The following is a 24,452-nucleotide window of genomic DNA, read 5'->3' as shown; positions in this document are numbered from 1 at the left end:
AAAGAGGGAAGTTAGAAACTGCTGCGCTCTCATCCTGACGGAGACATGGCTGAACTCATCGATGCCGGACAACGCCGTTAGCCTGGAGGGGCTCGCTACATTCCGCGCCGACAGAAACAGCGAGCTAAGCGGTAAATCCCGAGGAGGTGGGCTGTGTGTCTACATCAACAACAACTGGTGCAAAAATGCTAGATCTGTCGTCAGCTTCTGCTCTTCGGACATCGAGCTTTTGACTGTTAACTGCAGACCCTTCTACCTGCCCAGAGAGTTCACTGTTGTTAGCATCACGGCTGTGTACGTGCCTCCTAGCGCTAACACTAAAGAGGCCATGAGGGTTCTCTACCGGACAATCAGTGAGCTGCAATCCACACACACAGAGGGGGTTTTCATCATTGCTGGGGACTTCAACCAGGCTAGCATGAAGACTATTCTCCCTCATTTTTACCAACACGTGGATTTTCCAACTCGGGGAGAGAACACTCTGGACTTGGTTTACACAAATATAAAGGATGCATTCAGAGCAGCCCCCCGCCCCCACCTCGGCTCTTCAGACCACCTATCTGTTATGCTAACCCCTGCATACAGGCCCCTGCTGATCAGAGCAAAACCCACAGTGAAGCAGGTGAGGGTGTGGTCTGAGGGGGTCATGGAGGCACTCCAGGACTGCTTTGAGTGCTCTGACTGGGACATGTTCAAAGCAGCAGCAACATATGACAATCAGATCAACATTGATGAGTACGCCATGACTGTGTCAGCCTACATCAACAAATGCTCCGAGGACGTCAGCACCATTAAGAACATCATCACCCGAGCCAACCAACGACCCTGGATGACTGAGGATGTACGTCATATGCTACGAGCACGGAACTCAGCCTTCAAGTCTGGCGACAAGGAGGCACTGAGGACAGCGAGAGCCAACTTGAACCGTGCCATCAGGCTAGCGAAGCGAAGCCACAGTCGGAAAATTCAGGATTTTTTCCACGACGCCAATAACACCAGGAGTATGTGGCAAGGCATACGGGCGATCACGGACTACAACTCACCCTCCCCCCCGGTGGGTGGGGTTGATGCTGACTTCCTAAATGGTCTAAATAACTTCTTTGGGCGTTTTGAGGCACTAAACAGCACTCCGGCAGTTAAAACTGTTCCCCACCAGGAAGAGGAGGTCCTCTGCCTTGACTCAGCCGAGGTGTGGAAGACTCTGAGAAGAGTCAACCCACGTAAGGCCCCAGGCCCCGACAACATACCTGGGCGGGTGTTCAAGGAATGTGCAGGCCAGCTGGCTGGTGTCATCACAGACATTTTTAACATCTCGCTGGACCAAGCTAAAGTGCCAGTGTGCTTCAAGGCTGCCTCCATCATTCCGGTGCCGAAGAAACCTCAAATCACCTCATGGAATGACTACAGACCTGTGGCACTGACTCCCATCATGATGAAGTGCTTCGAGAGGCTGCTCAAAGATCACATCGTCTCCAGACTCCCCCCAACATTCGATCCGTTCCAGTTTGCCTACCGGCAGAACCGCTCCACTGAGGATGCCATCTCCTCCGTTCTTCACCTGAGCCTGGCTCACCTGGAGGAGAGGAACACCCACGTGCGGTTGCTGTTCCTGGACTTCAGCTCAGCGTTTAACACCATCATTCCACAACATCTGGTGGAAAAACTGGAACACCTGGGCTTCAGCACCCCCCTTCGGAACTGGCTGCTAGACTTCCTCACCAACAGACCTCAGTCAGTCCGGGTCGGACAGAACACCTCAGATGTCATCACCCTCAGCACAGGCTCCCCTCAGGGCTGCGTCCTGAGCCCCCTGCTGTTCACCCTGATGACACACGACTGCGCCCCCAGGTTCACCACCAATCACATCGTGAAGTTTGCAGACGACACAACGGTGGTGGGCCTCATCAGGGACAACAACGACCTGGACTACAGAGAGGAGGTGGAGCAGTTGGTGGGCTGGTGCAGAGAAAATAGCCTGATCCTGAATGTGGAGAAGACGAAGGAGATCATCGTCGACTTCAGGAAGAACCAGCCTCACCACGCTCCACTGATCATCAACAGCTCAGCTGTGGAGGTGGTCAGCAGCACTAAATTCCTGGGAGTCCACATCACAGACGACCTCACCTGGACTGTGAACACCACAACACTGGTCAAGAGGGCACAGAAGCGCTTGTACTTCCTGCGGAGGATGAGGAGAGCCCACCTGCCCCCACCCATCATGAGGACGTTCTACCGAAGCACCATAGAGAGCATTCTGACAAGCTGTCTCTCGGTGTGGTGTGGAGGTTGCAGCGCCTCCGATTGGAAGAACCTGAGGAGAGTGGTGAGGACAGCAGAGAGGATCATCGGTGCTCCTCTTCCCTCCATTCAGGACTTGTCATCCCAGCGCTGCGTGTCCCGAGCCCGAAATATTATCAGTGACCCATCACACCCCCACCATGGACTGTTCTCCCTGCTGCCCTCTGGGAAGAGGTTTCGCAGCATCCGCTGCAGGTCCACCAGGTTCTGCAATAGTTTTTTCCCTGCTGTCGTCAGACTGTTGAACATTCAAACGTAGCGTTCCTCTGCGCACTTGTAAATACTGCTTTTGTCTCCTGCACTGTTCACATACTTTATCACTGCTGCACTTTGTACTTTATAATTATCTTATTTCATATTTTTATATAGAAGGTCACTTTTCTTTTTAACCAGCCGAAATAATGCAACGAAATTTCGTTTTGTACACACCTGGTGTTGACAAAATGACAATAAAGTTCTGTCTAAGTCTAAGTCTCTCTCTAAGTTATTTCTGTAACCTGATATAGACGTCTATTTTAGGTTATTTTATAGACGTCTAAATTACGTCTATATATAGACCTGAAATAGACGTCTATATTAGGTTATTTTAGGTCATTCTATAGACGTCTAAATTACGTCTATATATAGACCTAAAATAGACGTCTATATTAGGTTATTTTAGGTTATTTTATAGACGTCTAAATTACGTCTATAGATAGACCTAAAATAGACGTCTATATTAGGTCTATCTGTAGACCTAATTTAGACGTCTATATTAGGTCTACACATAGACTGAATTTAGACGTCTATATTAGGTCTATAGAATAACCTAAAATAGTCTACAGATAGACCTAAACTAGACGACAAAATTAAATGCATCAAATATGAAATATTAAACCCACAACCAATCTGTAATTTGAACTGAATTGAATTGGATTGAATTCATTCGTTTCATTCGCAGGGCACAAAAAAGTTACAAAACCATTCACTCCAGATGAGCTTTGGGATGATGGCATGGAAAAGATGTAATTTCCCTTTTTTACCCATGGGTTTGTGACTCCAGATTTAGCACAAGAAGTGGCACGTGAAAAAGTAGGTGTTTATATATTCTGTCATTAAAATGTGCACCTAACTTTGTTTTGCGCTCAACAGGCCTTGGAACTCTAAGGCAAATTACTTCAAAAGTTAAAATTGTGTTGTGTCATGTTATTAACAGCGGTTAATGGGTGAATTGTCAAATCAGACATCTTCTTTTTCCCTTTTCAGACTCCAAGCCTGGAGATAAGAGGAGCATCTGTATTAAAAACTGACCGGACTCCACAAGGTACAGATTGATTTTTGATTTATTCTTGATTGTAGAAGTAATCACAACTGCCTTGCATTATCTTTGGAAATTGTCAAAGTCAAAGTCAGCTTTATTGTCAATCTCTCCACATGTCAAGACACACAAAGAAATCGAAATTACGTTTCCACTATCCCACGGTGACAAGACATAGTACACGACATACATACAAGCAAACAACACAAAATAAAAACAAGAAGGCACAAACAATGAATAATAAGCGCGATGAATAAATAATAAATAAACAAATAACACAATAAATAAGAGGAGCAAAACGGAGCAAGTGTGCATACAGCAGACAGAATATAGCGCAAAAGTACAGGATGCTACCCAGAAGGGGGGAGAGAGTTCAGGATCCTAACAGCCTGGAGTATGACGCTGTTGGTGAGTCTGGTGGTGCGGGAGCGCAGACTCCTGTACCTCTTCCCAGAGGGCAGAAGATCGAACAGAGAGTGAGCGGGGTGACTCACATCACTCACAATCGTGGTCGCCTTGCGGGTGAGATGGGAGGTGTAAATGTCCTTCAAGGAGGGGAGTGAAGCACCAATAATCTTACCAGCCGTGTTCACTATGCGCTGGAGGGCCTTCATGTTGTAGTCAGTGCAGCTACCACCCCAAACAGCAATACAACTGGAGAGGACGCTCTCAATGGTGCCACGGTAAAATGTAGTCATGACGGCCGGAGGAGCACACGCTCGCCTGAGCTTCCGCAGGAAGTACAGGCGGCGCTGGGCCTTCTTCGCCAGTGATGCGGTGTTGGTGGACCAGGAGAGATCCTCACTGATGTGCACCCCCAGGAACCTGGTGCCGCTCACTCTCTCCACCACAGCACCGTCGATGGTCAGCGGCAGGTGTTGGGCGTGACCCTTCCGGAAGTCAACAACAATCTCCTTTGTCTTGTCGACGTTCAGCAGGAGGTTGTTGTCCTTGCACCACGTGGCCAGAAGGTCAACCTCCAACCTGTATAGAGTCTCGTCGCCCTTGGTGATGAGACCCACCAGAGTCGTGTCGTCAGCAAATTTCACCATGCGGTTGGTGCTGTAGGTTGCAGCGCAGTCATGCGTCAGCAGGGTGAAGAGCAGCGGACTGAGCACGCAGCCTTGGGGGGCCCCCGTGCTCAGCGTGATGCTGGCGGAGATCTTGTCGCCAACACGTACCACCTGAGGTCTCTGACTGAGGAAGTCTAGTAGCCAGTTGCAGAGGTAGGTACTGAGGCCCAGCTTGGCGAGTTTGCAGATGAGTCGTTGTGGCACAATGGTGTTGAAGGCAGAACTGAAGTCCACAAACAGCAATCTCACAATTACTTCACTGGTTCTTCTATATCAAACAATTTTCTTTAGGTTCATTTACCTGACATGTTTCGGCGGGTTCTTCCGCCTTCATCAGAGTCTCACATACGAGTCCCTACTCTCCAGGTGGGTGAGGGCCGAGTGGAGGGCCGAGCAGATGGCATCCCCAGAGGACCGTTTGGCTCGGTACGCAAACTGGAAGGGGTCTATGGTGGGGGGTAGAATGGATCTGATGTGCTCCATGACAAGCCGCTCAAAGCACTTCATGATGATGGGCGTCAGTGCCACGGGGCGGTAGTCATTGAAGCAGGACGGGGCAGGTTTCTTCGGCACAGGTACGATGGTGGCAGCCTTGAAACACGAAGGGACGACGGCCTGCTGCAGGGAAATGTTGAAGATGTCCGTGAAGACACCCGCCAGCTCCCCAGCGCAGTCCTTCAGCGCTCGACCCGGGATGTTGTCATCATAATTGATCTGTTATTGTATGGTTTGAATATACTTATGTATGCTTAGATATTGTCGCGCATATGCAAAAAGTGTATGTTGTAATTGCAATCTTCAATATGGTACATGCATTTATGACATGTCATTCATTGCCTTGACTTTCACACTCCGGAAACCATGGCGGATGTCAAAGTGCAAAATAAAACCCAGGTTTACCCTGTACATTTTCATCATTTGGATAACAACTTGTGGAGCAAGCAATTTTATCAGTACTATTTTAAAATAACGCGATTGGATATGTACAAAAGCCAAATTAATTTGCACCACATTCAAAAGCACAGACAGAATGCCACCATTTTTTTTTTTTCAAACAGGGCAGTTTATCATTGGAGAATGGTTCATTTGAATCTTGCGGTTAACATTTGCTTCATTCTTCAACAGCTAGGAAGTGAGTGTGAAACGCCCATGACAGGGAAAAGTAAGAGGTTTTTTTTGTAGGCATTAGTCATTTAAAAAGAGGTCATAGCTGCAGTAATTTAAGTGAGTATTTTATTTCTATTTCTCTTTATTCTCAGAGCTTCTGAAGGTCATCGTGGAGCCCCCTCTGGCAATCCCTGGGCTGAGGAGCCTCAACTCTCGTTCAGAATGTGACGCGGAGAGTGGACGGTGCCCATGACTGATCTAGAGACCTTTGACATGATGTCCAAGGGAATAAATGACAAACAGGATGTAAGACTGAATGACAGAATGATTAAGCTTAGAATTGGTTAGTCAAACTTTTGGATGTCCCCCCACACACTCTTGATAGCTTACAAATGGAACCTGTAGGGTTCTGTTTGGTTTAACTGCTGTACTGTCAAAGTTACTGACTTTTCAGTTACTTTTTTGCTTGATTTACAAGAAAGAAAGTCCTCAATTCAATTTTGTCTACTCTTAATTCCACTCTTCTGAGACACTGTTCATAATTCCTTATATACAGATTGCAAAGCAGTCTTGTGTTTGGAGGCCGCTGATTTGGAGACCTGCATCTTTCCAAGACCATGGACCGGTATGCTTAGTTTGACATCTGTACTGTAGATTAAGAAAAGACAACAGTGAAGGCTTACGATGTGGTGGCTGCGCTCAATGTTGACATTTTTTTCTGTTGTAGACTCTACACAAATGACAATGACAACGTTCAATATGTGTGCTCGTCTGACTCGTGCAGAAAGCCCTCAGGAAGATTGCTCTGATAGCGCCGGTAAATAAAAAAAAAACCTGTCTGTTCGTTCCTGTGCGATTGCTTCATGTTCGAAATGTGCGACTGACATGAGATGCATCAAGCAAAAACTATTTTACAGGTAGTCGCGTTTTTTTTCCCCATATTCACATTTCTTTTACAGAGTAATCCCAAGGTCTACAATGGGTGGTGCCAGATGTAGTACATCGAGTTCATCTTTGTAGAAGTTGTTGGCGACACGCACAGAGGCCACGGATGATAAAACAAGGACCGCAATGGCTTTAAAATTAAAACGGGCTCCAGCGCTGAGTCGCAAAGGGGGCTATCAAAAGCCCACAAGAGAGTGATGTTTATATTGTTGTGATTTGCCGAGCTGGTTGTTTTGTTTATGTCCTACATAAAATATGTATATATTTATATTGTAACGTAGTAGTTTTGTTCTATTAAATAGCCCCCATTTTTTAATACTGTATGTATAGTTTTACATTTTTAAACATATGATTTAAAAACATTGCACATTTATATTTGTGATGGTTGGATAATGTTTGAAAAAATGTATTTATTTAGGTTCAATTATCATTTTGGTTAATTTTAACATCAAAAGGTGTACCGTTTTTTTTCATGTATAATGCGCCCCCATGTATAATACGCACCCTAAAAATGGCATGTCAATGCTGGAAAAAAGCCTGTACCCATGTATAATACGCACCCAAATTTTGACTTTTTTTTTTTTTTCTTTTTAAGTCCCAATGATCGTCACACGCATCTGGGTGTGGTGAAATTTGTCCTCTGCATTTGACCCATCCCCGTGTGATTTTGATCCATCCCCTGGGGGAGAGGGGAGCAGTGAGCAGCAGCGGCGCCGCGCTCGGGAATCATTTGGTGATCTAACACCCCAATTCCAACCCTTAATGCTGAGTGCCAAGCAGGGAGGCAATGGGTCCCATTTTTATAGTCTTTGGTATGGTCTTAACTAGGCTGGATGTATTTTTTTTGTTGGCGTTGATTTGTCCGACTGCCCATAAAGGCACCACCGCGATCAGTTAGGTTAAAATGAAAAGAGAGGAAAGTGACGTGCGGACATGTGAAAAAGGCGGCTCTGTATGGGAGAGAAGTTGAAGAGGAATAAAAACACCCTTGGAAACCAAAACTTGCCCCTCGTCGTGACTCGGAGCCGCAACAAATGTTTCGGATTTGTGTAGGGTACATTGTGACAGCAAACGAGCAGGTGATCGAGCAAGCGTCTGATACGAGAGCATTGCGTTCGTATGGAGCGTGTTTGAAGTGAACAGCAGAGACGAAAGGAACAAGGCAAAGTGTTGTGAAATAAAATATTACCTGTAATACGTATTTTGTTATTTGCTGATTGTATGTATTAAACTATCACATTCATTGTCAGTCAAGAAGAGAAGAGGACTATTCGCATCGGATCCATAGTGCGCATGCGCAGTGATACTGCCTCCGTATGACGTCCAGTCCGCGATGGAGATTAAAAAACAAACAATATTTGACAATAACACAGGTTTCTGTTCCTGTCTTTGGTAATGTCCCCCTGTCTTTTTGTTCCACGTCTTTGTCGGTCAGTCCTGTTGTTGGTTTTGTTAGAGAGTTATGTTAGTTTACCAAGTCTGTGTTTTGAGTTCCTCCAATGAACCCTGGTTCAAGCTGCACTTGGTCGCCCTCTTCCTTTCCACACTCCATCCGTGACAAGATTTTCTTCAAAAATTGTTGTACCATGATTTTCTTCAAAAAAAAAAAAATTTAAAAAAACAATTTTTTAAAAAGAATTGTACCCATGTATAATGCGCACCCCGGATTTTAGGACAATAAATTAGTTAAATTTTGCGCATTATACATGGAAAAAAACGGTATTTATATCTGCAGGTAATATAAATATGACTGTTACTGAAACCTATTTCTGTATTAAAAACGTAAATTTTCACACCCTGGACCATCACTAATCAAATGCATTTTCACAACATCCTGGAACTACACAAAGGTAAGGATCACTGGTTGCCGTGTTTTACCATGCATAATGCGCAAAATTTAACTAATTTATTGTCCTAAAATCTGGGGTGCGCATTATGCATGGGTACAACAATTTTTGAAGAAAATCTCCCTCGAAATAAAACTTGAAATCACACCTTTCTTTTGTTTGTTGTCAATCGCGCATCGCATTCAGCCCAACATACTTATCAGTAAAATTCATAATTGACGACACATCGTTTGATGCGATGGTGCAATCCTTGATGGTGTGTTATTGTCAAATATTGTTTGTTTTTTAATCTCCATCGCAAACCGGATATCATACGGAGGCCGCCATTACAGATGCGCAGAACGGATGCGCCAGACACGTCAGCTATATAAAGAGCGAGAGTTCAGTTCTCTACCTAAATGCGTATTACAGGTAATATTTTATTTCACAACACTTTGCCTTGTTCCTTTCTTCTCTGCTGTTCACTTCAAACACGCTCCATACGAACACAATGCTCTCGTATCAGACGCTTGCTCGATCACCTGCTCGTTTGCTGTCACAATGTACCCTACACAAATCCGAAACATTTCTTCGCTATCGAGTTTGCTACCGCATGCGCAGTGATACTGACCGGCAGAATAACATCCGGTTGTTCCCAAAGATGATCTTTTTTCTGAAATAATTTTACGTTTACGGACTTAAGAGTCAAAATTTGGGTGCGTATTATACATGGGTACATGCTTCTTTCCAGCATCGACATGCTATTTTTAGGGTGCGTATTATGCACGGGGGCGCATTATGCATGGAAAAACACGGTAAATGTGTTGAAGAGAACCTCAATGTTGAATAGACGTCTCGATGTTCAAACAATCACTAGCTATTAGCGCTAATCGCGCTAATAGCTATTAGCCATCATTCAAACATCTACTCAATAAACGTCTAAAAAAAAACTTTCACATATAGATGTCTAATAGACGTCTAATAGACGTCTATCCCGTAGACGTCTAAAAGACGTCTTTTAGACGTCGATTAGACGTCATTTAGATGTCTAAAAGACGTCTATAGCATAGACGTCTAATGGACATCTTTTAGACATCCATGCTATAGACGTCTATGGCATAGACGTCTATATGTTACACTTTAGACAACTTTTAGACGTGTTTTAGCTGCGACGTCTGGTTAGACGTCAAAATGCTCATACATAAGTATGGAGAGAAGAATTTAATCATAATATCATTTAACAGATTACTGCCATTGCTGGAACAGCTCAAGCAGGATTTCTAAGAGTACTGGAGTTTCTAGTAGTGGTATTACTTTCGGTTAAAAATAAGTTTGTAATATTCTTTTAATACTCAAGTCCCTTTTACTGCAGCAAAGGCCTGCAGTGCAGGGCTGTGGACTCGGTTCGGACTCGGGGACTCGGACGGACTCGGTCATTTTTGCCGGACTCGGACTCTGACTCGGTGCTGATTTTGACCGAGTCCACCGAGTCCGACAATAAAAAAAAGAGGCAAGACGCAGCCAGAGAGTGTCAGGTTACAGTCAGCGCGGTAGGAGTTGGAGGAAGCAGTAAAAACTCCACCAAACTCGCAAATTATATCCTTACTATTTTCCAGGTTCTTAGATAGCAAGAATAGGTCGGACAACGACGTGAATGATAACTGCTTTATTCCTTACTCACAGTGCGTTCACAGGGCGTACCAGAACAACACAGAATGCCCATCCCACTTCCGGGGTTTTTCTACTACGGAATTTGAGTTAGCCCAAAATACACAACATCTCTTCCCCTCTTACAATGAACGTGCTATATGCATGAACAACATAGTCTTATGCACCTATAACTTGACATCTTCAAGATCTATCAATAACTACCATTAAACAATTATCATATATGGTCCAGACAATTATGACAATAATATTCCCACGAAACCTTAACTTTGGGTGAGGGTGGACTACCTCGAATTATTAAAGATTAAAGTCCCAATGATCGTCACACACACACCTGGGTGTGGTGAAATTTGTCCTCTGCATTTAACCCATCCCCGTGTGATTTTAATCCATCCCCTGGGGGAGAGGGGAGCAGTGAGCAGCAGCGGTGCCGCGCTCGGGAATCAGTTGGTGATCTAACCCCCCAATTCCAACCCCTTAATGCTGAGGAGGCAATGGGTCCCATTTTTATAGTCTTTGGTATGACCCGGCCGGGGTTTGAACCCACAACCTTCCAGTCTCAGGGTGGACACTACCACTAGGCCACTGAGCTGGTCGAATTATTAAAGATTAAGATTATACCGAATTATAGCGAAAACCCGATGTCGTACGGCGGCGTACGGCGTCAACACTATGTTGTTTTCAATAAAAACATGAACTCACGTTTGCGTCAGTCAATTTTAATTTTTATAAAGGATTATTCTCATTTGATGTCTTTAAATTAATCCGCGTTCTGCCATTGAAGCGGGGTGCATTCAAAGACCAGTCGTACAGACGGAAACGTTTTGTGATCAAATCTTTCATAACGAGAATGATTTGAGTGAATTGATTTGAATGAATAATTGAGAAGAAATTTCAGTTCTGAAGGCTCCTTTTGTCCCAAGCAAAGTGACAGATGGTGGGGAGGGGGGATAAAAATTGTAAAATCAATTCACTCAAATCATTCTCGTTATGAAAGATTTGATCACAAAACGTGTGTGGCTTTTTCTTAAATGAACACGTTTGACATTGCTATCGTGTCAGCTTTTAATTATATTGCGCTGTCATGTTAAAGCAAATTAATAAATGCAACAATATTAATTTGCTTTGAAAATACCTGAGTAATAAAATAAAATGGATGGATGGATGAATGATGATCACAATTAAGTATAAAGTCTCCTTTGTAATATATACTCCTTGTAGCCTGTACCCAAAAAGAGGAGTTTCTTTGCATCGAGGTTTATGCAAAGAGCTCACGTAATTATATTGTTGCGTTTTGGTGAAGTGAATGAGTGTTCCGTCTGTACGACTGGTCTTTGAATGCACCCCGCTTCAATGGCAGAACGCGGATGAATTTAAAGACATCAAATGAGAATAATCCTTTATAAAAATTAAAATTGACTGACGCAAACGCGAGTTCTTCATGTTTTTATTGAAAACAACATAGTGCTGACGCCGTACGACATGGGTTTTTCGCTTTCCAAATAAGGGGTCGTCACTAATTATTTGTGTTTAGATAAATGTCTGAGCTATAATGGTGTAATTAATGATTAAAACTTGAAAGTATCTGTTTATTGTATTCGTTTATATGTTTAATAAAGACAAAGCCATCACAAAACTGTTGTAATTATTTAGATTTTGATCTAAATTAGCCTTGAATAAAGACTAACCAGTCACATGAATTAACAGAAAAAATGGACAGCCGGACTCGGACTCATGGTCAAGAGGCCGGACTCGGACTCGGTGCAAAAATCCGACCGAGTCCACAGCCCTTGACGGAAATTTTCTCCGACTGCCCTAAAGGCACCACCGCGATCAGTTAGGTTAAAATGAAAAGAGAGGAAAGTGACGTGCGGACATGTGAAAAAGGCGGCTCTGTATGGGAGAGAAGTTGAAGAGGAATAAAAACACCCTTGGAAACCAAAACTTGCCCCTCGTCGTGACTCGGAGCCGCAACAAATGTTTCGGATTTGTGTAGGGTACATTGTGACAGCAAACGAGCAGGTGATCGAGCAAGCGTCTGATACGAGAGCATTGCGTTCGTATGGAGCGTGTTTGAAGTGAACAGCAGAGACGAAAGGAACAAGGCAAAGTGTTGTGAAATAAAATATTACCTGTAATACGTATTTTGTTATTTGCTGATTGTATGTATTAAACTATCACATTCATTGTCAGTCAAGAAGAGAAGAGGACTATTCGCATCGGATCCATAGTGCGCATGCGCAGTGATACTGCCTCCGTATGACGTCCAGTCCGCGATGGAGATTAAAAAACAAACAATATTTGACAATAACACAGGTTTCTGTTCCTGTCTTTGGTAATGTCCCCCTGTCTTTTTGTTCCACGTCTTTGTCGGTCAGTCCTGTTGTTGGTTTTGTTAGAGAGTTATGTTAGTTTACCAAGTCTGTGTTTTGAGTTCCTCCAATGAACCCTGGTTCAAGCTGCACTTGGTCGCCCTCTTCCTTTCCACACTCCATCCGTGACAAGATTTTCTTCAAAAATTGTTGTACCATGATTTTCTTCAAAAAAAAAAAAATTTAAAAAAACAATTTTTTAAAAAGAATTGTACCCATGTATAATGCGCACCCCGGATTTTAGGACAATAAATTAGTTAAATTTTGCGCATTATACATGGAAAAAAACGGTATTTATATCTGCAGGTAATATAAATATGACTGTTACTGAAACCTATTTCTGTATTAAAAACGTAAATTTTCACACCCTGGACCATCACTAATCAAATGCATTTTCACAACATCCTGGAACTACACAAAGGTAAGGATCACTGGTTGCCGTGTTTTACCATGCATAATGCGCAAAATTTAACTAATTTATTGTCCTAAAATCTGGGGTGCGCATTATGCATGGGTACAACAATTTTTGAAGAAAATCTCCCTCGAAATAAAACTTGAAATCACACCTTTCTTCTTGTTTGTTGTCAATCGCGCATCGCATTCAGCCCAACACACTTATCAGTAAAATTCATAATTGACGACACATCGTTTGATGCGATGGTGCAATCCTTGATGGTGTGTTATTGTCAAATATTGTTTGTTTTTTAATCTCCATCGCAAACCGGATATCATACGGAGGCCGCCATTACAGATGCGCAGAACGGATGCGCCAGACACGTCAGCTATATAAAGAGCGAGAGTTCAGTTCTCTACCTAAATGCGTATTACAGGTAATATTTTATTTCACAACACTTTGCCTTGTTCCTTTCTTCTCTGCTGTTCACTTCAAACACGCTCCATACGAACACAATGCTCTCGTATCAGACGCTTGCTCGATCACCTGCTCGTTTGCTGTCACAATGTACCCTACACAAATCCGAAACATTTCTTCGCTATCGAGTTTGCTACCGCATGCGCAGTGATACTGACCGGCAGAATAACATCCGGTTGTTCCCAAAGATGATCTTTTTTCTGAAATAATTTTACGTTTACGGACTTAAGAGTCAAAATTTGGGTGCGTATTATACATGGGTACATGCTTCTTTCCAGCATCGACATGCTATTTTTAGGGTGCGTATTATGCACGGGGGCGCATTATGCATGGAAAAACACGGTAAATGTGTTGAAGAGAACCTCAATGTTGAATAGACGTCTCGATGTTCAAACAATCACTAGCTATTAGCGCTAATTGCGCTAATAGCTATTAGCCATCATTCAAACATCTACTCAATAAACGTCTAAAAAAAAACTTTCACATATAGATGTCTAATAGACGTCTAATAGACGTCTATCCCGTAGACGTCTAAAAGACGTCTTTTAGACGTCGATTAGACGTCATTTAGATGTCTAAAAGACGTCTATAGCATAGACGTCTAATGGACATCTTTTAGACATCCATGCTATAGACGTCTATGGCATAGACGTCTATATGTTACACTTTAGACAACTTTTAGACGTGTTTTAGCTGCGACGTCTGGTTAGACGTCAAAATGCTCATACATAAGTATGGCGAGAAGAATTTAATCATAATATCATTTAACAGATTACTGCCATTGCTGGAACAGCTCAAGCAGGATTTCTAAGAGTACTGGAGTTTCTAGTAGTGGTATTACTTTCGGTTAAAAATAAGTTTGTAATATTCTTTTAATACTCAAGTCCCTTTTACTGCAGCAAAGGCCTGCAGTGCAGGGCTGTGGACTCGGTTCGGACTCGGGGACTCGGACGGACTCGGTCATTTTTGCCGGACTCGGACTCTGACTCGGTGCTGATTTTGACCGAGTCCACCGAGTCCGACAATAAAAAAAAGAGGCAAGACGCAGCCAGAGAGTGTCAGGTTACAGTCAGCGCGGTAGGAGTTGGAGGAAGCAGTAAAAACTCCACCAAACTCGCAAATTATATCCTTACTATTTTCCAGGTTCTTAGATAGCAAGAATAGGTCGGACAACGACGTGAATGATAACTGCTTTATTCCTTACTCACAGTGCGTTCACAGGGCGTACCAGAACAACACAGAATGCCCATCCCACTTCCGGGGTTTTTCTACTACGGAATTTGAGTTAGCCCAAAATACACAACATCTCTTCCCCTCTTACAATGAACGTGCTATATGCATGAACAACATAGTCTTATGCACCTATAACTTGACATCTTCAAGATCTATCAATAACTACCATTAAACAATTATCATATATGGTCCAGACAATTATGACAATAATATTCCCATGAAACCTTAACTTTGGGTGAGGGTGGACTACCTCGAATTATTAAAGATTAAAGTCCCAATGATCGTCACACACACACCTGGGTGTGGTGAAATTTGTCCTCTGCATTTAACCCATCCCCGTGTGATTTTAATCCATCCCCTGGGGGAGAGGGGAGCAGTGAGCAGCAGCGGTGCCGCGCTCGGGAATCAGTTGGTGATCTAACCCCCCAATTCCAACCCCTTAATGCTGAGGAGGCAATGGGTCCCATTTTTATAGTCTTTGGTATGACCCGGCCGGGGTTTGAACCCACAACCTTCCAGTCTCAGGGTGGACACTACCACTAGGCCACTGAGCTGGTCGAATTATTAAAGATTAAGATTATACCGAATTATAGCGAAAACCCGATGTCGTACGGCGGCGTACGGCGTCAACACTATGTTGTTTTCAATAAAAACATGAACTCACGTTTGCGTCAGTCAATTTTAATTTTTATAAAGGATTATTCTCATTTGATGTCTTTAAATTAATCCGCGTTCTGCCATTGAAGCGGGGTGCATTCAAAGACCAGTCGTACAGACGGAAACGTTTTGTGATCAAATCTTTCATAACGAGAATGATTTGAGTGAATTGATTTGAATGAATAATTGAGAAGAAATTTCAGTTCTGAAGGCTCCTTTTGTCCCAAGCAAAGTGACAGATGGTGGGGAGGGGGGATAAAAATTGTAAAATCAATTCACTCAAATCATTCTCGTTATGAAAGATTTGATCACAAAACGTGTGTGGCTTTTTCTTAAATGAACACGTTTGACATTGCTATCGTGTCAGCTTTTAATTATATTGCGCTGTCATGTTAAAGCAAATTAATAAATGCAACAATATTAATTTGCTTTGAAAATACCTGAGTAATAAAATAAAATGGATGGATGGATGAATGATGATCACAATTAAGTATAAAGTCTCCTTTGTAATATATACTCCTTGTAGCCTGTACCCAAAAAGAGGAGTTTCTTTGCATCGAGGTTTATGCAAAGAGCTCACGTAATTATATTGTTGCGTTTTGGTGAAGTGAATGAGTGTTCCGTCTGTACGACTGGTCTTTGAATGCACCCCGCTTCAATGGCAGAACGCGGATGAATTTAAAGACATCAAATGAGAATAATCCTTTATAAAAATTAAAATTGACTGACGCAAACGCGAGTTCTTCATGTTTTTATTGAAAACAACATAGTGCTGACGCCGTACGACATGGGTTTTTCGCTTTCCAAATAAGGGGTCGTCACTAATTATTTGTGTTTAGATAAATGTCTGAGCTATAATGGTGTAATTAATGATTAAAACTTGAAAGTATCTGTTTATTGTATTCGTTTATATGTTTAATAAAGACAAAGCCATCACAAAACTGTTGTAATTATTTAGATTTTGATCTAAATTAGCCTTGAATAAAGACTAACCAGTCACATGAATTAACAGAAAAAATGGACAGCCGGACTCGGACTCATGGTCAAGAGGCCGGACTCGGACTCGGTGCAAAAATCCGACCGAGTCCACAGCCCTTGACGGAAATTTTCTCCGACTGCCCTAAAGGCACCACCGCGATCAGTTAGGTTAAAATGAAAAGAGAGGAAAGTGACGTGCGGACATGTGAAAAAGGCGGCTCTGTATGGGAGAGAAGTTGAAGAGGAATAAAAACACCCTTGGAAACCAAAACTTGCCCCTCGTCGTGACTCGGAGCCGCAACAAATGTTTCGGATTTGTGTAGGGTACATTGTGACAGCAAACGAGCAGGTGATCGAGCAAGCGTCTGATACGAGAGCATTGCGTTCGTATGGAGCGTGTTTGAAGTGAACAGCAGAGACGAAAGGAACAAGGCAAAGTGTTGTGAAATAAAATATTACCTGTAATACGTATTTTGTTATTTGCTGATTGTATGTATTAAACTATCACATTCATTGTCAGTCAAGAAGAGAAGAGGACTATTCGCATCGGATCCATAGTGCGCATGCGCAGTGATACTGCCTCCGTATGACGTCCAGTCCGCGATGGAGATTAAAAAACAAACAATATTTGACAATAACACAGGTTTCTGTTCCTGTCTTTGGTAATGTCCCCCTGTCTTTTTGTTCCACGTCTTTGTCGGTCAGTCCTGTTGTTGGTTTTGTTAGAGAGTTATGTTAGTTTACCAAGTCTGTGTTTTGAGTTCCTCCAATGAACCCTGGTTCAAGCTGCACTTGGTCGCCCTCTTCCTTTCCACACTCCATCCGTGACAAGATTTTCTTCAAAAATTGTTGTACCATGATTTTCTTCAAAAAAAAACAAAACAAACAAACAAAAAAATTTAAAAAAAAAGAATTTTTAAAAAGAATTGTACCCATGTATAATGCGCACCCCGGATTTTAGGACAATAAATTAATTAAATTTTGCGCATTATACATGGAAAAAAACGGTACATAGATTGTGAGCAGACACAGGAGGGGATGGGCGACGCGAACAGAAACCATGGCAACCTTAAAATAAGTAAACGAACGGAGACTGATCATGATTGTACACCCCCCCCCCGCAAGGGACGGCTCCCGACGTCCCAAAAAAGAAAAAAATCAAAACTGTCCAAAAAGGAGCGGGAGGCAATCGGGTGGCGGCTGCACGTCACACGCTGCCAAAGGCCGACTGGGTGACGGCCGCAGCATCCGCGCCGTCGGAACAGGGTGTGGGGGGCGGCTGTGTTTCTTGCGCCGCTGAAAGCCGACTGGGTGACGGCCGCTGGATCCACGCCGCCGGAACTGGTGGCAGCCGCCGCATCCGCGCCGTCAGAACTGGGTCAGGGTGGCGGCCGCACGTCACACGCCGCCGAAGGCCAACTGGGTGACGGCCGCTGGATCCACGCCGCCGGAACTGGTGGCGGCCGCAGCATCCGCGCCGTCGGGACTGGGTTGGGGGGCGGCCGTGCGTCATGCGCCGCTGAAGGCCGACTGGGTGACGGCCGCTGGATCCGCGCCGCCGGAACTGATGGCAGCCGCAGCATCCGCGCCGTCGGAACTGGGTCTGGGTGGCGGCCGCACGTCACACGCCGCCGAAGGCTGACTGCGCAGGGTCATCTCTTTGCTGGAACGTACCGACCAGGCGTCAGCATTGCATGAGATATGGCGGAACATTTCTCTGAAGCGTGTGGACATAAGGTTGTAGAGGATGGGGTTGATGGCGGCACTCAGGTAGAAGAAAACTCCCGAGACGACGTGGATGTGCTCGAAGATCTGGAGATGCTGCTCCACCGACGTGTCCATGAGACTCCACATAAGACGGTCCACGTGGAAGGGAGCCCAGCACAGACCGAAAACTATCACCAGCACACCTGGAAACATAAAGTAGGGGTTCTCAGATTGGGGCCATCAATTGTTTTTGTACTAAATATTTAAAATTGAAAGGCGTTAAATGTCTGCTTCCTGGTTAAAGGCAAAAATAGTTTCAGGATGTGGCCACTTACACAACATTTCGGTGACTTGAAGATTGCGTTTGTTAATTTTCTGCTTGTGGGATCTGCTGAGGCTTTCTGGTCCAAAGCTGCACCTGTCCTCCACCATGGTCAACATCCTCTCCCTGTGCAGCTGCAATCCAATGAGAAGGTAGAGGATGCTGATGATCAGCATGGGGAGCATGAAGAAGACCAGCGTGGAAATCAAGATGATCAGCTTGTACATCCATTTGGGCTTGACCAACTCTGAGGAGTGAAATGTAGCAATGAGTAATGGAGTCAATCATTTTTGCCCAACTTGCTGATGTTTAAACAGAAAAACAGTATGTACGTACGGCAGATAGCAGAACGGGGGAAGTCTCGTCCAAACCTTGGAGGTAGCATCACAATCCCGTGCAGGCTGGTGTTGGGCACGGAGCAGAGCATGGAGAGCAACCAAAGCGTGAAGACCACCTTCTTGACGTGAGCTGACGTGGTCATGTGTTTGACCTTGAGGGGGTGCACCACGGCAAAGTAGCGCTCCACGCTCACGGCCGTGACATTGAGGATGGAGGCGAAGCAGACGATCTCAAACAGGAAGGTTCGAAAGTAGCAGCCGCCCTCCCCGAATAGAAACGGATAGTTCTGCCACATCTCGTAGAGTTCCAGCGTCATGCCCAGAAGCAGAACCAGGAGGTCGGACACGGCCAGGCTCAGAAGGTAATAGTTGGTTGGCGTCTGCATCACTTTGTAGCGCAAAATGACCGCACAGGTGAGGGCATTGCCCAGGACGCCCACCATGAAGATGGTCAGGTAGGCGATGCAGACGGGAAGGAACACCGGGGACCTCGGTGACCCCAGTTGCAATGACATGTATTCTTCTTCGCTCACGCACATTTCATCCATGTCCTGCTTTGTGGTGTTCTCCGGGAACCAGGAGATGTTTATACCACACAACAGAGCAGCGGTGGGGCAGCCGACATCGGTGGAGACGTTAGCTGTGGACACACTTGCATGGGTGCAGATTGATTCTGCCATTGTGCTCAGGTTGGTCCTTGTATTCCAACAAAGAGTATGAAGAGGAGACGGTTTCTCAAATGAGTCGCTAAAGAAAAATATTATTTATTATTATTTATTTATTATTGATGTATCTATCTATCTATCTATCTATCTATCTTGACACTGTTGACGTGACTTCATATTGTGAGATCATTAAAGTTGTTTAAACGTTTAATTTGAACCTGGAAACAATACAAGCATGACAATGAGTAGGTGAAAAATATCCGTCAGCTCTAAATCATACATGGGTTATATGTACATAATGCGTATGTGTACATAATCTGTAGTCCCTACAGAGAATTAGTCTTAAATGAAAAGATGGCATGTTCTTAAGAGGATTAGATCATTGTAGGAAACCAAAGACCTCTCACTGCAAAGTGGGCTATAATTAAAAATTTGGACACCTAGCAACTCATCCATGGCAACTGATACTGAATTGTGGAATCCAAATGTAAACATTTGTTAGTGTCATTAACACATTCAAACATCGTTGCCCTCTCATTAAACTACACTTTAATGTGATTAACAATATACACATTCATTCATAGGACCCCAGGAAGAGTCGCACTGGCATTGCCAGAGCTAATGGGGATCCTAAATAAAACAAACAAATTTGAACACATTTCATTATTTCAAGGCCAAATGTTTCACTGTGCATTCACGAGTCTATTTTAAATCGTCAATTATATCATCGTCAATAATATACATCCCTTCCTAGAACAGAAATAAAAATCTCAACAGCTAATCAAACAATTCATGATGACGTTTTGCACGGGTGCCCATTTATTTACACATGCAACATTGATAGTGATCAACTTGATTTAAAGCAGAAGAAAATGAAAACACACCTGCAGATTGTAATCCTCAAGGAAATGAACCCAACTTGAAGGCATGGGACAAAAGTTAAAATATCGGTAATGCTGTCGGTCAGAATGTAGAATGATGTGCTCTTGGTGACTCAGTGTGTCATGACTGCCTAAAATCCTCAGATTGTAGTATATACGTATACGTCTCTCTCTCTCTCTCTCTCTCTCTCTCTCTCTCTCTCTCTCTCTCTCTCTCTCTCTCTCTCTCTCTCTCTCTCTCTCTCTCTCTCTCTCTCTCTCTCTCTCTCTCTCTCTCTCTCTCTCTCTCTCTCTCTCTCTCTCTCTCTCTCTCTCTCTCTCTCTCTCTCTCTCTCTCTCTCTCTCTCTCTCTCTCTCTCTCTCTCTCTCTCTCTCTCTCTCTCTCTCTCTCTCTCACATGCACAGTCACAGTTGAAGATGGTCTCAGATGGATTTAACAATCACAACCAACCAACCAACCACTTAAATATGGTCATGTGACCGGAGTAAACAAAACTTTGGCTAATGCTAATTCTTTAAAAAAAAAAAAAAGGCAATATAAGTAATATTCTTGATCCTTGCGTGAATTTGATAAATACATATCACAGAACTGTTGGAAATTGTGGAAAAATAAAATATGTCTTTTATCGTTCATAGTTGGAAATAATGGTGTTTCGTTGCTGTGGCCGGAGGTTTTCAAGGTCAAAGCAATCTATGACCTCTTTTTCCACACTGCTGCACCGCTGTGGTCTTTCAGGGGTAAAAGTAATCGAACGAAGAATGAGACAGGAGAGGCTCTGGCTCCACATACAAAAGATAATAAAAGTAAGTGTCAGCCTGGAAGAGAGCGCGAAGAGAGCATGTCGAATAAAGGGGATTGAAAGTGGAGAGAAACATCTTGTCTGAAGAAGCAAGTATATAAAGACAGTGACCTTCACTTCCAAAATTGTACAAAAAAGAAAAAAACACTGGTGAAATTTTTAAGTCACTTGGATTGAAATAAAACACTTGATTCAGATTGAAAGAGAATGCAAGAAAGATGACTTGATTAAGTTTTAAATACCAAAGTTTTTTTTCAGCGTACAGTGATGAAAGAATAAAAAGTGATAGAAAAACCTTTTATTCTTGGTGGTGTCATTTCACAAACGGTGTGTAGGAAAGCCATTATGAGATGTAACTTCGCAATACAGAATGTCCTCTTGCTGCAGTGTGATTCATACCTTCGACAATCAACTCTACTCGATTTTCTCTAGATCGTGCACATTAAAAACAACTGCGGCTGAAACAAAGTCTTAAGTAAAACAAAATAAAAACAAAACAGAAAAACAACTAAAACAAATCCCATGTGAGTTTCTGCTTAGACTTGAGCACCTTATTTTAAAGACAATTTTTGACCTTACTACCCTTTTTAGAATATATACAGTGCCTTGCGAAAGTATTCGGCCCCCTTGAACCTTTCAACATTTTGCCACATTTCAGGCTTCAAACATAAAGATATAAAAGTTAAATTTTTTGTCAAGAATCAACAGCAAGTGGGACACAATCGTGAAGTGGAACAAAATTTATTGGATAATTTAAACTTTTTTAACAAATAAAAAACTGAAAAGTGGGGCGTGCAATATTATTCGGCCCCTTTACTTTCAGTGCAGCAAACTCACTCCAGAAGTTCAGTGATGAAGTGCTTGTGTTTGCTTGACTTATTGTTTCTGTCAAAAATTACATATTTGCTTCACCATTTGACTGACATGAGAAAAATGATTGTACTCCCACTTTCATACACTGGGAGGTGCTCATATTCCATGAGTGAATAAGAACGTGCAATAGCCCATCCTTCATTTTGCTTTATGAGTCATTCTCCCAGCATCTCCCTGCCAGATTAAATTATCTTTCGATCCTAAATTTGCGTTTGTGTTACAACCAGGCGTTTGTCCCTTGGGCCTCTGTCGCCACCCTTTGCAGTGCCGAGGAGTGGAGTACTCCAAAGGGGCACACAGCAGGGACGTGCGGTCAGAGGAGGCAAGGGAGGCTACGTCTCCCCTGCCATCATGAAAAGGGGAAAAACTAATTCAATTGTTCTTATTATAAAGTCATTTTCCCTTTAATTTCAATAATTTTGTACTTGCCCCGGGAAGAGATGGAGCTTTATTCAGAACACGCCCACATAGAAAATCGGCTGGGACCCTGTGATTCCCAAAACAAACAGCAGGGGGGACATAACACCACTATGATAGCACAACAATTTCTATAATGTTAACATCCGGGCCGTGCGGGTGGGTTTTCTCGGGTTCTCCCGGCTCATCTCGCGAGGTTCGACCTCCGAATTTTGTTCGACAACCGAAGCAAAAAAATCTCGAATTTTTTGTTCGAATTCCGATTTGTTCGAGAACCAAGACGTTCGAAAACCGAGGTTTGACTGTAAAATAAATAGATGCAGCTCACTGACAAGTGCCGCTATTTGAGCTAATTTTAGAACAGTCCTGCGGGCGACTCATGCGGTCCTCACGGGCGACCTGGTGCCCGCGGGCACCGTGTTGGTGACCCCTGATCTAGATTGACCTTTTGCTCACATGGTGTGGCCCTTGGCTTGCAGTCAGCCATACCAAACCTTTCCAGAATCTTCAGTACATACTTTTGTTGGCTCATTTTGACTTTCCCTTCACTTTGAATGAAATCAATACCAAGGAAGTGATGAAGTTTCCCAAGCTCTTTCATTTTGAATTTTGCTGTTAGCATTTCTTTCACATTCTTGACAGAATCAGTGTTTTTGGCTGCAATGAGCAAGTCATCAACCCAAATGGTTATTATAACCTTCTCCCCCTCAGTACTTTTGATATAAATACAGTGGTCAGCTGGATTCTGTTTGAATCCATTTTCACAAAGGTAGTCATACAGCATGTTGTTCCAGTTTAGGCCAGACTGTTTGAGGCTGTTTGAGGCATAGCGTTTAGGTAAGCAGTTATTACACCCATCTGGTGGAGTTCAAGGTCACGTTGCGCTGCCATTTGCATCATAGTGCGCGCTGATGTCATATTTGTGGTTGGAGAGAAAGTCTCCTTGTATTCTATACCAGCTACTTGATTGTAACCCTTTGCCACATATCTTGCTTTGTATTGTTCTGACTCATCATTGTTACTTTTCATTGCATACACCCACTTGCCCCCCACTGCTTTCTTTCCCTCTGGCAGTGTGGTCAGTGTGTATGTGTTCTCTGTAAGAGAATCCATCTCTTCCTTCATGGCAATCAACCACATCTTTGAATTTGGTGATTCAATGGCTTTGTTGAATGTTTGTGACACATTGGTTAATGCCATTTTGTAGCAATAATCAATGATGACCAACATCTGGTCAGTGTCACTGTCAATATCAGACACATAGTCTTGTAAATATTTTGGGATATTCTTCTCCCTGCTAGGATAGCGCTTAACATTAGGACTATCTGCTGTCAGTGTTTTGTTCCCTTTGTCACTTTCACGTGTTGGAGTCACCACTGGAGTTGCTCCACCTGACTGCAGTCTCTCTCCATGGCTGTGACTTGTCACTTCTTTTAGTGGTGGACATTTATGCACATTCCCGTGTGTTTCATCCGTTATCATGTCTGTCTGTGTTTCTTGTTCAACTACACTTTTTGTAATGAACTTCACAAGCCTGTGTTTGAGTACCTTTCCGGTATCTGGGTAGTATACAAGGTAAACTGGGCTGTTCTTGTCAAACCCCACAAATACTCCCTTGTCACACCTTGCATCTAGCTTTTTCTTGTCTTGCTTGTATGCATAGCATTCTGTACCAAATATTCTCAATTTGGATAGGTCAGGCTTCTTTCCTGTCAGCATATAGTATGGGGTCTGCTTGGTTCGGTTGTTGTAACACCGGTTACGGCTGCGTGTGGACCAAGGCGGAAGTAATCTGGGGAGAGGACGCTGGCGCTGATTATTCGCTGCTTCTCCACCAGAATTAGTTTAGTTTTAGTGTTTTTATTTATTTATTTTTTTAGCCATTATTAAAGTTTAGTTTTTAGCTTCTAGTTTTAGTGTGCAGTGTGCCTGGACCGCGGCGGACCGCGGCGAACCGCGGCGAACCTCCACAGAGCCGGCTGCCTACTACGGCGCGCCCACCCCACCACCCCCCGCCAAGGCATCCTGACTAGCCTAGCCAATGGCTAGCACTCAAGTTCAGTGTTCTCCAACCGGCACTATGTTAACTTACTCCATCCCCCGCTTGCTGGAGCTGAGTAATCA

General features: G+C 43.5%; 1 protein-coding gene and 1 long non-coding RNA gene across 4 annotated transcripts; one reads left to right on the top strand and one right to left on the bottom strand.

Annotated features, from left to right (window-relative positions):
* Positions 1-3,128: 3,128 nt before the first annotated feature.
* LOC119137452 lies at positions 3,129-7,133 on the top strand. Of its 3 annotated transcripts, none has more exons than XR_005100918.1 (5): positions 3,129-3,369; positions 3,544-3,601; positions 6,332-6,400; positions 6,503-6,592; positions 6,783-7,133. It is a non-coding gene; the product is annotated as an uncharacterized LOC119137452 (long non-coding RNA). The 3 variants fall into 3 exon arrangements; XR_005100916.1 differs by having other exon boundaries at positions 6,735-7,133; XR_005100917.1 differs by lacking the exon at positions 6,783-7,133 and having other exon boundaries at positions 6,503-6,675.
* Positions 7,134-17,834: 10,701 nt separating this feature from the next.
* On the bottom strand, positions 17,835-19,609 carry LOC119137462 (neuromedin-U receptor 1-like). Its single transcript, XM_037276782.1, has 3 exons — positions 18,691-19,609; positions 18,368-18,601; positions 17,835-18,235 (listed from the first exon to the last, which is right to left on the bottom strand). Exons 1-3 carry the CDS (start codon positions 19,370-19,372, stop codon positions 17,835-17,837), a joined length of 1,317 nt encoding a protein of 438 aa, XP_037132677.1. The 5' UTR covers positions 19,373-19,609.
* Positions 19,610-24,452: the final 4,843 nt, after the last annotated feature.

The sequence above is a fragment of the Syngnathus acus genome, chromosome 17 (genome assembly GCF_901709675.1).
Source record: "Syngnathus acus chromosome 17, fSynAcu1.2, whole genome shotgun sequence".
Taxonomy (NCBI): Eukaryota; Metazoa; Chordata; class Actinopteri; order Syngnathiformes; family Syngnathidae; genus Syngnathus; species Syngnathus acus.
This window is presented reverse-complemented; position numbering and strand designations above follow the sequence as displayed.